Source organism: Ranitomeya imitator, chromosome 6 (assembly GCF_032444005.1).
Source record: "Ranitomeya imitator isolate aRanImi1 chromosome 6, aRanImi1.pri, whole genome shotgun sequence".
NCBI classification, from domain to species: domain Eukaryota; kingdom Metazoa; phylum Chordata; class Amphibia; order Anura; family Dendrobatidae; genus Ranitomeya; species Ranitomeya imitator.
This window is the reverse complement of record NC_091287.1, coordinates 66,039,950-66,052,509: the sequence shown is the minus strand read 5'-3', so window position 1 is coordinate 66,052,509 and position 12,560 is coordinate 66,039,950. Positions and strand designations below refer to the sequence as shown.

The 12,560-nt window shown below is 43.9% G+C and overlaps 1 protein-coding gene across 3 annotated transcripts in view; it reads left to right on the top strand.

Annotated features, from left to right (window-relative positions):
• Window positions 1-12,053, top strand: part of RBM33 (RNA binding motif protein 33) — a 145,743-nt gene extending 133,690 nt beyond the window's left edge. The window contains exons 18-20 of one of the 3 annotated variants that reach the window (XM_069729732.1): window positions 1,017-1,105; window positions 5,674-5,730; window positions 7,741-7,802. In XM_069729732.1, the coding sequence (XP_069585833.1) occupies window positions 1,017-1,105; window positions 5,674-5,689 (105 nt within the window). In that variant the 3' untranslated portion in view covers window positions 5,690-5,730; window positions 7,741-7,802. Of the gene's footprint in view, window positions 1-1,016; window positions 1,106-5,673; window positions 5,731-7,740 lie in introns of all 3 variants that reach the window. The other 2 variants (XM_069729730.1, XM_069729731.1) reach the window with 2 other exon arrangements.
• Window positions 12,054-12,560: the final 507 nt, after the last annotated feature.

Here is a 12,560-nt window from a genome sequence, read left to right as displayed (position 1 = left end):
TATACTGTCTCTCTTGATGGCATCCGACAAGGTGACATAGCAAGACTTCTAGGCCAAGCAATGCTCTCTGGGGAAAAAGGTATGTAAATTAGATATCCTACAGAAAGTTAGCGATTTGGAGGTTTCAAAAGTTAATGTCCAACCCCCTAATGAGCCTTATCACTCAACTTAGGATGCCATTACAAGCCATACCTAACGTTCTGTAATTTTTTTTTCCTGGAATTCCTCATAATCTATCTCATCCACAAAATATGTTGTCACAGAACGCTCCAGCCAGTGAATCAGCAGCGTCCACTGACATCAAATTGACACAGTGGCTTCTCTTCTGCTCTGATGTGACTGCACATGTCATGCTGATTGTCAGCCGACTTCCTACTGTCTTACTGCGGGAAGCAGGCTGTCAATCAGCATGACCCGGAAATCATGCCCATCAACAGAACAGCCCAAAAGAAGAAAAGCGGCTGCTTTAACGTGGTTGAGCTGGCAGGAATGGTCAGTGACTAGTGATGAGCGAGTGTACTTGTTGCTTGGGTGACCTCCGAATATTTATGATTGCTCGGAGATTTAGTTATCATCTTGGCAGCTGAACGATTTACAGCTACTAGCCAGGCTCAGTACATGTGGTGGTTGCCTGGGTGCTAGGGAATCCCCACATGTAATCAAGCAGGCTAGTAGCTGTAAATCATTCAGCTGCCGTGATGAAAACTAAATCTCCGAGGAGCAATCACAAATACTCGGTCACCCGAGCAACGAGTACACTCGCTCATCACGATCAGTGACCTCTCTGTGCCAGCGCCTGGTATAACAGGCAGGTAGTTGGCAATTACCCGCCTGTTCATTTTTAGTCTCAGAAAAAGTCCTGAACGACCCCTTTAGGCCCCTTTGAAATATTATTGAAAAATACGTTCTCTTGGATTTTCTGCTGCAGTAGAAACAAATATGTTGCATATGGATTTGTCTCTAAATTACCGTATATATCATCTTTGTTTTTCCTTTTTTTTTTTTTTTTCTTGCAGAATCTTCAAATGTTTCCCCATCAAAGAAAAGCCATTGCAACATTTGAGAGTCCTCTCCATGCTTCACAATTTCAGCAGAGGTTTCACAGGTATGTTTTAGCCGTTTCACCTTTCATTATAATCAACGACTCTTATTGAACAATCAATGAGTTTAATTTTGAGGAGTTTGAGTACATAGGGTTCACTAAAGGGAACCTATTAGGACATTCCACCTCACTAAACAGCCACTACTGGTTTATGGTACAGGGGACTACGCTTCTAATGATGTCCTTAGTCCTCATTCAGGCGTCTGTTTTTCACAGAATGCAAGAATATTTGCTGTTTATTTTTAATAACAGTCACAGATAAGAATTATCCATATACAGGGGCTTCTCACTAAATTAGAATATCATCAAAAAGTAAATTTATTTCAGTTCTTCATTACAAAAAGTGAAAATCCTATATTATATAGTCATTACAACCAGAGTGATCTATTTCAACTGTTTATTTCTGTTAATGTTGATGATTATGGCTTACAGCCAATGAAAACCCAAAAGTCATTATCTCAGTAAATTAGAATAATTAACAAAAAACACCTGCAAAGGGTTCCTAACCATTTAAAAAGGTCTCTTAGTCTGTATCAGTAGGCTCCACATTCATGGGGAAGACTGCTGACTTGACAGATGTCCAGAAGGCAGTCATTGACACAGTCCACAAGGAGGGTAAGACACAAAAGGTAATTGCTAAAGAAGCTGGCTGTTCACAGAGTGCTGTATCCAAGCATATTAATGGAAAGTTGAGTGGAAGGAAAAAGTGTGGTAGAAAAAGGTGCACAAGCAACCGGGATAATATTAGCCTTGAAAGGATTGTTAAGAAAGGGCCATTCAATAATTTGGGGGAGATTTACAGGGAGTGGACTGCTGCTGGAGTCATTGCTTCAAGAGCCACCACACACAGACGTATCTAGGACATGGGCTACAAGTGTCGCATTCCTTGTGTCAAGCCACTCATGACCAATAGACAATGCCAGGAGTGTCTTACCTGGGCCAAGGAGAAAAAGAACTGGACTGTTGCTCAGTGGTCCAAGGTGTTGTTTTCAGATGAAAGTCAATTTTGCATTTCATTTGGAAATCGAGGTTCCAGAGTTTGGAGGAAGAGTGGAGAGGCCACAATCCAAGGTGCCTGAGGTCTAGTGTGAAGTTTCCACAATCAGTGATGGTTTGGGGAGCCATGTCATCTGCTGGTGTAGGTCCACTGTGTTTTATCCAAACCAAAGTCGGTGCAGCCGTCTACCAGGAAATTTTAGAGCACTTCATGCTTCCCTCTGCCGACAAGCTTTTTGGAGATGGAAATTCCATTCTCCAGCAGGACTTGGCACCTGTCCACACTGCCAAAAGTACCAATACCTAGTTTAAAAACAACAGTATCACTGTGGTTGATTGGCCAGCAAACTCGCCTGACCTTATCCCCATAGATAATCTATTGGGTATTGTCAAGAGGAAGATGAGAGACACCAGACCCAACAATGCAGACAAGCTGAAGGCTGCTATCAAAGCAACCTGGGCTTCCATAACACCTCAGCAGTGCCACAGGCTAATCGCCTCCATGCCACGCCGCATTGATGCAAAAGGAGCCCCGACCAAGTATTGAGTGCATTTACTGGACATACATTTCAGTAGGCCATCATTTGGGATTTTAAAATCATTTTTCAAGCTGGTGATATAAAGTATTCTAATTTACTGAGATAATGACTTTTGGGTTTTCGCTGTAAGCCATAATCCTCAACATTAACAGAAATAAACACTTGAAATAGATCACTCTGTTTGTAATGACTCTATATAATATATGGGTTTCACTTTTTGTATTGAAGAACTGAAATGAATTAAGTTTTTGATGCTATTCTAATTTAGTGAGAAGCATTTGTAGGTCTATGAAAATCACTGACGGCACACGCTGCAGTCTGTATGCTGTTTTTAAAATTTTAGAAGTTTTTACAATTTTTGCTCATTGCATTTGAAGAGTCACTTTGATATTTTGTTTTTGTTCTCTCAATCAGTCATATTTACCATCTCTTTCTTGTCTTGATTTGTGGCTCTGGATGGAATGGATTGTCCTAAACCACCTCCAGTTTATACGAAGTGCACAGATAAAGCGGAGGCCGGAGCCCCGCAGGAGGCTGGAGCATGCCTATCAAAAAGGGCTTGGTTCATGTGACCGCTGGGGAGGGAGGCACCACCCCATGTCTCTTCAGCTGTAATTAGCATGTGGCACCCGCCATACTCTTTTATTTTTTTTCTACAGACTGCACCTTTTCAATTTTTTTCCCTATACGTACAGTTTAAAGTGTAAGTAATTTCTCGTTCAGATTTTCAAGTACCGTATTTTTCAGACTGTAAGACGCACCAGTCCATAAGACGTACCTAGGTTTTAAAAAAGAAAATTAGGAGCAAAAAAAAAGTGAAGCAAATTCTCATGGTCAAATGGTCAATTCTGTACTTAAGATCACATATCCTGGTAAATATGGTCTCCTCATCCCTATCCTGGTATGCATGGCCCCATCCTTATTCTGGTATGATTGGCCCCATCCCAGTCCTGGTATGCATGGTCCCATTTTTATTCTGATATGATTAAATGGCCCCATCCTGTTCCTTGTATGATTGACTGACCCCATCCAGTTCCTGGTTTGATTAATTGGCCCCATCCAGTTCCTGGTATGATTGACTGGCCCCATCCAGTTCCTGGCATGATTGACTGGCTCCATCCAGTTCCTGGCATGATTGACTGGCTCCATCCAGTTCCTGGTATGATTGATTGACTGGCTCAATCCAGTTCCTGGTATGACTGATTTGGCCCCATACAGTTCCTGGTATGATTGACTGGCTCCATCCAGGTCCTGGCATGGTTGACTGGCTCCATCCAGTTCCTGGTATGATTGATTGATTGATTGACTGGCTCCATCCAGTTCCTGTTATGATTGACTGGCTCCATCCAGTTCCTGGCATGATTGACTGGCTCCATCCAGTTCCTGGCATGATTGACTGGCTCCATCCAGTTCCTGGTATGATTGACTGGCTCTATCCAGTTCCTGGTATGATTGATTGACTGGCTCCATCCAGTTCCTGGCATGATTGACTGGCTCCATCCAGTTCCTGGTATGACTGATTTGGCCCCATCCAGTTCCTGGCATGATTGACTGGCTCCATCCAGTTCCTGGCATGATTGAATGACTGGCTCCATCCAGTTCCTGGTATGACTGATTTGGCCCCATCCAGTTTTTGGTATGACTGAATTGGCCCCAACCAGTTCTTGTTATGAATGATTTGGCTCCATCCAGTTCCTGGTATGATTGATTGGCCCCTTCCAGTTCCTGGTATGACTGATTTGGCCCCATCCAGTTCCTGGTATGACTAATTTGGCCCCATCCAGGTCCTTGTATGATTGATTTGCCCCATCTCCTTGCTGGTACAGTATGATTGACCCCATTCCAGTCCTGGTATCCATGGCCCCATCAGAAAAGATTAAAAAACACAAACCTTTACTCTTACCTTCCTCCGCTCACTCGCAGTCGCAGCGTCCTGCTCCGGTGTCAGCAAATGCTTAATGCTTGTAATCAGCGCATGGCAGGGACATCATGTGCTGCTCACAAGCAGGGCGCACCTGCCGGAATACTCACCGGGACCGTTCATCGCAGAGAGCAGTGAGTATCCATTCCTCTTCAGTAGCGCGCTCTGTCAGCCGCCTGCTTCCTGCTGCTGCCGGCGGTCACGTATGCCGATACTTAAGAGAAATGAAAAGTGTGTCTTATAGTCCAAAAAATACGGTTATTTTTTAGTCTATTTTTCATGATACACATGGCTTCATTTTTATGTTGCGGTCATATTCCTTTTTTTATTCCCCTGGTATTGGGCTATATCAATGGGGAAATAAGTGTTTATTTTACACATTTTTGTTTTGCTTTTTTAAATCACTCTAAAAAAATTAAAGTTTGTTCCCCATTCTGTAGCAATTAATTTTATATACTGAACACTTGAATAGCAGTTTGGATTGACAGTGGCAGTTTTTTTTTTTAAATTATTCATTTATTTTACGCATTGTTCCCCCTAGACCTTTTGGGGCTAAATGTCAATATTTAAGTGTTAGCATTTTCATCCTATTTCCTGCTGGCGGCGTCTCCTATGACCCAGCCGCTCCTGCTCTCTTCCTGTATACAGTGATCACATGATCGCCGTGTATGAAGGAGGATGTAACGTCAGCGCTCCCCATTACTGCACACACAGCGCTTGTTTAACTCTGTATACAGCAAGCGAAATGACATGGACAGTAATAAATCCTCTCGGCCTTCTCTATGGGAACTGGCAGCTACATGATCATACTCTGCACTGATGTTTTAGAACGTCACTGTAGAGTAGGAGCGGGACCGCCCAAACGTTTAAAGTTATGGGCGGTCTGGATGCTGTTCAAAATAAACCAGGAACACAAGTTTTGTTTAGAGACATGTTTAGAAACCTAATCCCCATCACTATGAACCAGTAATGGGGAATTAGTGAGATAAAAGGTCCTGACCGGTTCTCTTCAAAGAGAAACTCTGGAACCAGATTGTCTCCTTTTTGAGCCCTTTTCTAAAAATGTTTTTGTTAAAATTAAGAAAATTCTATCTTTAAATTCCTCTTCACTTCAGCACTGGGAACCAGTGACCATCTTCTCTGGAGGCTTCCTGGATGTGCAAGTTCTGATGGTATGTCCTCAATAAGCACCACCAGTATTACCGGCTGGTTGGCCACTATGAAGGTGTTTGTAGGAAATTACCAGAGTTTCCCTTTAAATGCCATGAAAAAAATGTACAGCCTAGAAACGAAAACAACATGGTCTTTGGGTGATAGTGAGGAGTATGTGTGATATGATCTTTTAGGACAAACAGATGACACGGGGGGCTCCCTCTGGAGCTACCCTTTTAGTCGGAGCAGATCTGGCCTGGTACTTGTATTATATGGCTGGCCTTTTTATCTGAATGGCCAGTGTATGATACTGCTGGGTTTTTATGTTGGCAATATCAGGAGAGTTCCCTATCGTATACTTGTGAAGACAGTATCCAATGTGCCCATGTAGGAAAAAAAGCAAAAACATATACCATGCAGCAAATTTTTAAGAGAACCTGAGAGCTGTTACATGCTGCCTGAACCACAGACAGTATGCAGCAGTCGCTGGCTGTATTATCTCTGCCATGTATGTTTGACACCGAAACGCTGAAATATTTCAGAGAAAAACATGCTTTAAAAGCATCCGGGAACCGAGCTGCACAGCAGACTAGTCGGACAGGCAGGTCCCAGGTGGTTTCTCCCCACTGGTTCCCCTGGGGTGACCGGTCTCTCCTTGTGGGCACTTATAAGCAAAGACCTGCGACTCCAGAGCACCAGGTGGTGAGAAGCTGCTGGAGAACCACCTTGGGTGACTTGGTCCCTAGTGGCTTTTAGACTGTTTTTCTGGGAAATGCCAGAGCGTTTGAGTCAACCATACATGCCTGAGAACATAGTCAGCATCTGAGACATGCTTCCCCTGGATCGAGCAGCATGTATCAGCTGTTACAACTGTTCACATGTCTTCAAAAGGTATGTTTTGGGAGTCTTGCCAGGTGTATATCTCAAAAATATGCTTCTCTAAAGTTATATTGTTATGTTTCATCCATTGGCCTCAATATAAGAAAGAAAAAACTGTACTGTGGAAAATCCTGTCTATTACTTTTTGCCATTATGAAAAGAAAAGTATGTGATTTGACCTGAATTGGGGTCAAAAGCGCTCTCTTTGGGTGACTTGGGCGCCTATGGCTACATCCACCGTGCGCCCCTAGAGCTTTCCCTGTTCATAGGCTGAACGTATTCACTAAATACACTGCTCAAAAACATAAAGGGAACACTTAAACAGAATATAACTCCGAGTAAATCAAACTTCTGTGAAATCAAACTGTCCACTTAAAAAGCAACACTGATTGACAATCAATTTCACATGCTGTTGTGCAAATGGAATAGACAACAGATAAAAATTACTGGCTGGAGTGTGTCGGCAGTTCCTGCAAGATGAAGGCATTGAAGCTATGGACTGGCCTGCCCATTCCCCAGACCTGAATCCGATTGAGCACATCTGGGACATCATGTCTCGCACCATGCACCAATGTCACGTTGCACTACAGACTGTCCAGGAGTTGGCGGATGCTTTAGTCCAGGTCTGGGAGGAGATCTCTCAGTAGACCATCCGCCGCCTCATCAGGAGCATGCCCAGGCATTGTATGGAGATTATACAGGCACGTGGAGGCCACACACACTACTGAGCATCATTTCCTTGAGGCATTTCCATTGAAGTTCGATCAGCCTGTAACTTCATTTTCCACTTTGATTTTGAGCATCATTCCAACTCCAGACCTCCGTGGGATATTAGTTGTGATTTACATTGAACATTGTTAGGTTTTATTGTTCTCAACACACTCCTCTATGTAATGAATAAAGATTTAGAACTGGATTATTTCATTCAGTGATATCTAAGCTGTGGGATTTTAGTGTTCCCTTTATTTTTTTGAGCAGTGTATAATGTGATCACACCTGAAATTGACTATTGTGAATTTATAGAGAGAAGATATAGAAAATGTGTTCTTAGTTTTGGCTTTGACCTACTTAGAGGGACCACGTAACATCGCTGCGCTCGATATGGAGAGTGAATGATTCCAAATCTGCTAACTTGTTCTAAACCATTTCAGGCACATGATAGACTTGTCACACATCAACGTATCTCTGGTCACCGAATGAAAGAACATTCATCTCTAGCTGACAGTCCGATGAAGAGAGACCCTGGACTCTGCAATGTCTCCTGCTTTTGGATCTGATGACTCAAGAAAGCGACTCGGAGGAGACTTCTAGTAAACCCATAAGACGGAGATGTGCTCTATAGACTTTCCTACATGGATCTTTGCCATGTAGCATTTTGTGACCCTTGCATGTAAGGATGTCTCTGGAAAAGACTCATTTCAGACTTATCGAGGGGGAAAAAAAAAAGCAAAAGTCACAACAAACCTAATTTGTAGGAAAGAATGCATGATAATGGTTACTCTTCTCCTCGGGGCATCAGTAATCCCACATACGACCTCACACCACTATACATTCCCCGCAGACAATTTCTAGAATAGTCCTTTATCTGCAAGTATAGTTGCACCTTTACTAAAAATGAGACTAGGTGTCAGTCACTACAACATTAATAATGACATTGACTGGGTCAGTGTCCTCAAAATGTCTCTTATGTCCCGCCATAGTGTAGTATTTAGGCCATTTTTTATTTTCTGCACATTCCTTCTACCATAGACTTTCTGACTGGAGATTGAGCTACTGTCCATTAGTCTTGAAGCGTTCGGGTAAATTAGGAACATCAGGATGTTCTGAATAGAAAGAAATACCTGTTGTGAATTGGTCTTCACCCTGTTTATTATCTCTATACTTGAAGAGTGTTCCCGCTGATAATTGTCGCTTGGTGGTAATATTAAGAGCGCTGCTCTGGAGTGATTTCAGACTCATTTCTATTATTCCATTTCCTCCAAGAAATGTAACTAGTGCATTGCTGAAGATGCCAGAGAGGAATCCCTTCTTCTGTCCATATCTAGTCATATATAGATACAGGTACTAATCGGCTGAAACCGGGTAGTAGTGTCAGCCATTTAATGTGTTGCGTATTATAAACACATGAGACATTGGTCCACATTTTGTGTGTGGTATTGCAGCTTGGCTTCATGGAAGTTAAAGTGGCTGTGCTGCAATACCACACACAACCTGAGGAAAGGTGTGGCGCTGTTTGTTCTAAAAAGCAGCTATGGTGGTTTTTTTTTTCTAATGCCAGACAACCCCTTTTAACACATTGGTTCATGCTCAATTTAGAAACCATTTCTAAAAACTTGTTTAGTCAGTGCGGTAACCTTTAGTATAGGTGAGGTGCGCAAAAGGGTACACGCAATCAGTCTGTTGTAAAATCATTTAGACAATATGTCTATAATGTGAGTGGTATATACCCGCCATCTCCAGCTGTGCATGAGCAGTATATACCCACCATCTCCAGCTGTGCATGAGCGGTATATACCCACCATCTCCAGCTGTGCATGAGCGGTATATACCCGCCATCTCCAGCTGTGCCTGTGCGGTATATACCCGCCATCTCCAGCTGTGCATGAGCGGTATATACCCACCATCTCCAGCTGTGCATGAGCGGTATATACCCGCCATCTCCAGCTGTGTCTGTGCGGTATATACCCGCCATCTCCAGCTGTGTATGAGCGGTATATACCCGCCATCTCCAGCTGTGCATGAGCGGTATATACCCGCCATCTCCAGCTGTGTATGAGCGGTATATACCCGCCATCTCCAGCTGTGCATGAGCAGTATATACCCACCATCTCCAGCTGTGTCTGTGCAGTATATACCCGCCATCTCCAGCTGTGCATGAGCAGTATATACCCACCATCTCCAGCTGTGCATGAGCGGTATATACCCGCCATCTCCAGCTGTGCATGAGCGGTATATACCCGCCATCTCCAGCTGTGCATGAGCAGTATATACCCACCATCTCCAGCTGTGTCTGTGCGGTATATACCCGCCATCTCCAGCTGTGCATGAGCGGTATGTACCCACTATCTCCAGCTGTCTGAGCGGTATATTCCCGCCATCTCCAGCGGTGTCTGAGCGGTATGTACCCACCATCTCCAGCTGTGCCTGAGAGGTATATACCCGGCATCTCCAGCTGTCTGAGCGGTATATACCTGCCATCTCCAGCTGTGCATGAGTGCTATATACCTGCCGTCTCCAGCTGTGCCTGAGCGGCATATACCCGCCATCTCCAGCTGTGCATGAGCGGTATATACCCACCATCTCCAGCTGTGCCTGAGCGGTATATACCAGCCAGCTCCAGCTGTGTCTGAGCGGTGTATACCCGCCATCTCCAGATGTGCCTGAGAGGTATATACCTGCCATCTCCAGCTGTGCATGAGAGGTATATACCTGCCATCTCCAGCTGTGCCTGAGCGGTATATACCTGCCATCTCAGCTGTGCATGAGCGGTATATACCAGCCAGCTCCAGCTGTGCATGAGCGGTATATGCCCACCATCTCCAGCTGTGCCTGAGCGGTATATACTGGCCAGCTCCAGCTGTGTCTGAGTGGCATATACTTGCCAGCTCCATCTGTGCCTGAGAGGTATATACCTGCCATCTCCAGCTGTGTCTGAGCGGTATATACCCGCCATCTCCATCTGTGCCTGAGCGGTATATACCTGCCATCTCCAGCTGTGTCTGAGAGGTATATACCGGCCAGCTCCAGCTGTGTCTGAGCGGTATATACCTGCCAGCTCCAGCTGTGCCTGAGCGGTATGTACCCGCTATCTACAGCTGTGCATGAGCTGTATATACCCGCCATCTCCAGCTGTGCGTGAGTGGTATATACCCGCCATCTCTAACTGTGCATGAGCAAAGTTATTAAAACTTTGCGTCCCCTTAGATGGCAGTAAATATTGCAGGGTACAAGCCTCGTTGGTTTGCATTAGTCGTGGGGATCCTCAGTAGAGGTTGACGAATTCTAGTAACTTTCAAGGTTTCTATATGGATATCTTGTATTTTTTACCCCAAGAGTAGTGCTCCAAACTGAGTCATACATGCCATCAAAAATACCAGTCATCAGGTGGAAAGCCTTAATGTGAACAGAGCCATATTGCTCTATTGTTGTTTTCTTTAATAAGTAATGAGGTTAAAATGCACCAAGTATGTGCATAAAGTTTGTAGCTTTTCCTTCTGTGAATGCTGATTGCCTTCTCGTGTAGCTGTGAGCGGATCTGATCGCTGTGCCGCCTTCACCTGCCTTACTTACCTGGGGGCCAGGGAAACGTCTCGTAGGTCGGCAGCGTCTTGGGAGGGTGCAGCCAACAGAAGACGTGTCATAAGTAGCGGCTTTAGGAACTTTATTTAAAATCTGTAATATTTTGATTACATATTCCATAAAATTCATCCTAAGACCTTATTATTTGATAAGTCTGAAGCTGGCTCCTTCTGACACGTCTGCTTAGATGATTGGTTCAGTGATGTAAAGATCTGCTGGAGTCCAAGTCCAGGGTTTACTCTACAGGGAAGACACCTCGTCAACGGGCGTCAAACAGCAATATTCTATTTCCAGGCTCCGCCTAGGAGAAAGTAGTAATCCAGTTTTGGTTAAGTTTAGTAACGCTCTGTTAACATGTGCGTTGATGGTTTCAATCATAGTTTTTGGCAAACTTTCCAGTACTTTTAATGGTAAGCCAGTCTCTTTTTGCCGCCAACTAACCCAGAAGTTTACAGTTTGCCCATGAACATTTGTGTTTAGCTGGGTAGTGGATGCACTAAAGTCCATGAGTTTACGTAGAAGTGGAAGCCATTACCCTTCGGTGAATGGAACCTATCACTTTTGCTAATTAAAGGGGTTGCTCACTATTGGTCAATTCATGGCCCCTTAGAAAATAAAAACAATCTATACTCTCCTCCCCCAGCAGGACCATCCCAGCGATGTCTCCATGTTGTTCCCAGAGGGTGGCGTGACACTGTGGCTGCAGCGTTGACATGACAAATCGGCTGTTGCTGACCGGTTGCAGCGGTTACTGTCTCATCAGAGCGAACATCTTCTTTGCTGGAACGTTGATTAGCTGCAGCCGATCACAGGCCGCTGATTATCATGTCACCGCTGCAGCCAATGTCACGCCACCCTCTGGGAACAACAGCACAGACATCGCTGGAGCGGTCCTACTGGGGAAACAAGTATGCTCTGTTTTTATTTTTCATGTTTCCTGAGATGTTATAGGGCCAAGGATCTACCATGTATTTGCAAGGATTTGCCCTGTTTAGTAAATTGTTCATCTTCCGGTACCAGATGTTTAGTTTTATTTTTGTTTGTATTTTTGTTTTTTCAGTCTAAAAAAAGTGCAAAGGTTCTGTGCCAATGGCTATTGTCGTAATCTAGAGATTTACATTGAGTAGAGTTTCAAGTTTCTGGTATAGAAATCTAGATGGTGTGTAAAAAAAAAAAAAAAATTGGCTGCCGCCGCTGAGAGGGTCTTAGGCTAAGTTCACACTTGTGTTTGGCTGGTCTGCGTATGGCTGCGTACTTCCTCCCTCCCCAGGCGGAGCTTAAGGGAGGAAGTACGCAGCCATACGCAGACCGACGCGAGTGTGAACCCGGCCTTAGTGCATACTATTTATACAGTTAAACAGTTAATGTTAAAACTGTCTGCAGACAGCTCCCTCTGGTGGCCAAAGTCATTCAGAATTTTCTAGTTTTAGGAAATGACGTAATGGATTTGGAGCTTTTTCTTTTTTTTATTTTATTTTAAAATTTATTTAAAGAAAACTGGTTCCAATCCTTTTATAGCTATAAGACGTTAATCTGCACAGATGGCTCCTCTTATAGATGAGTATTCACTTAAGACTCGCTTTATTCTTGTTTGTTTGTACCACTTTCTTATTGGAATAATGAGCCCTGAAATGAAAATAGAAGAGGCAGAAGAGTATAATAACTTCTTGGC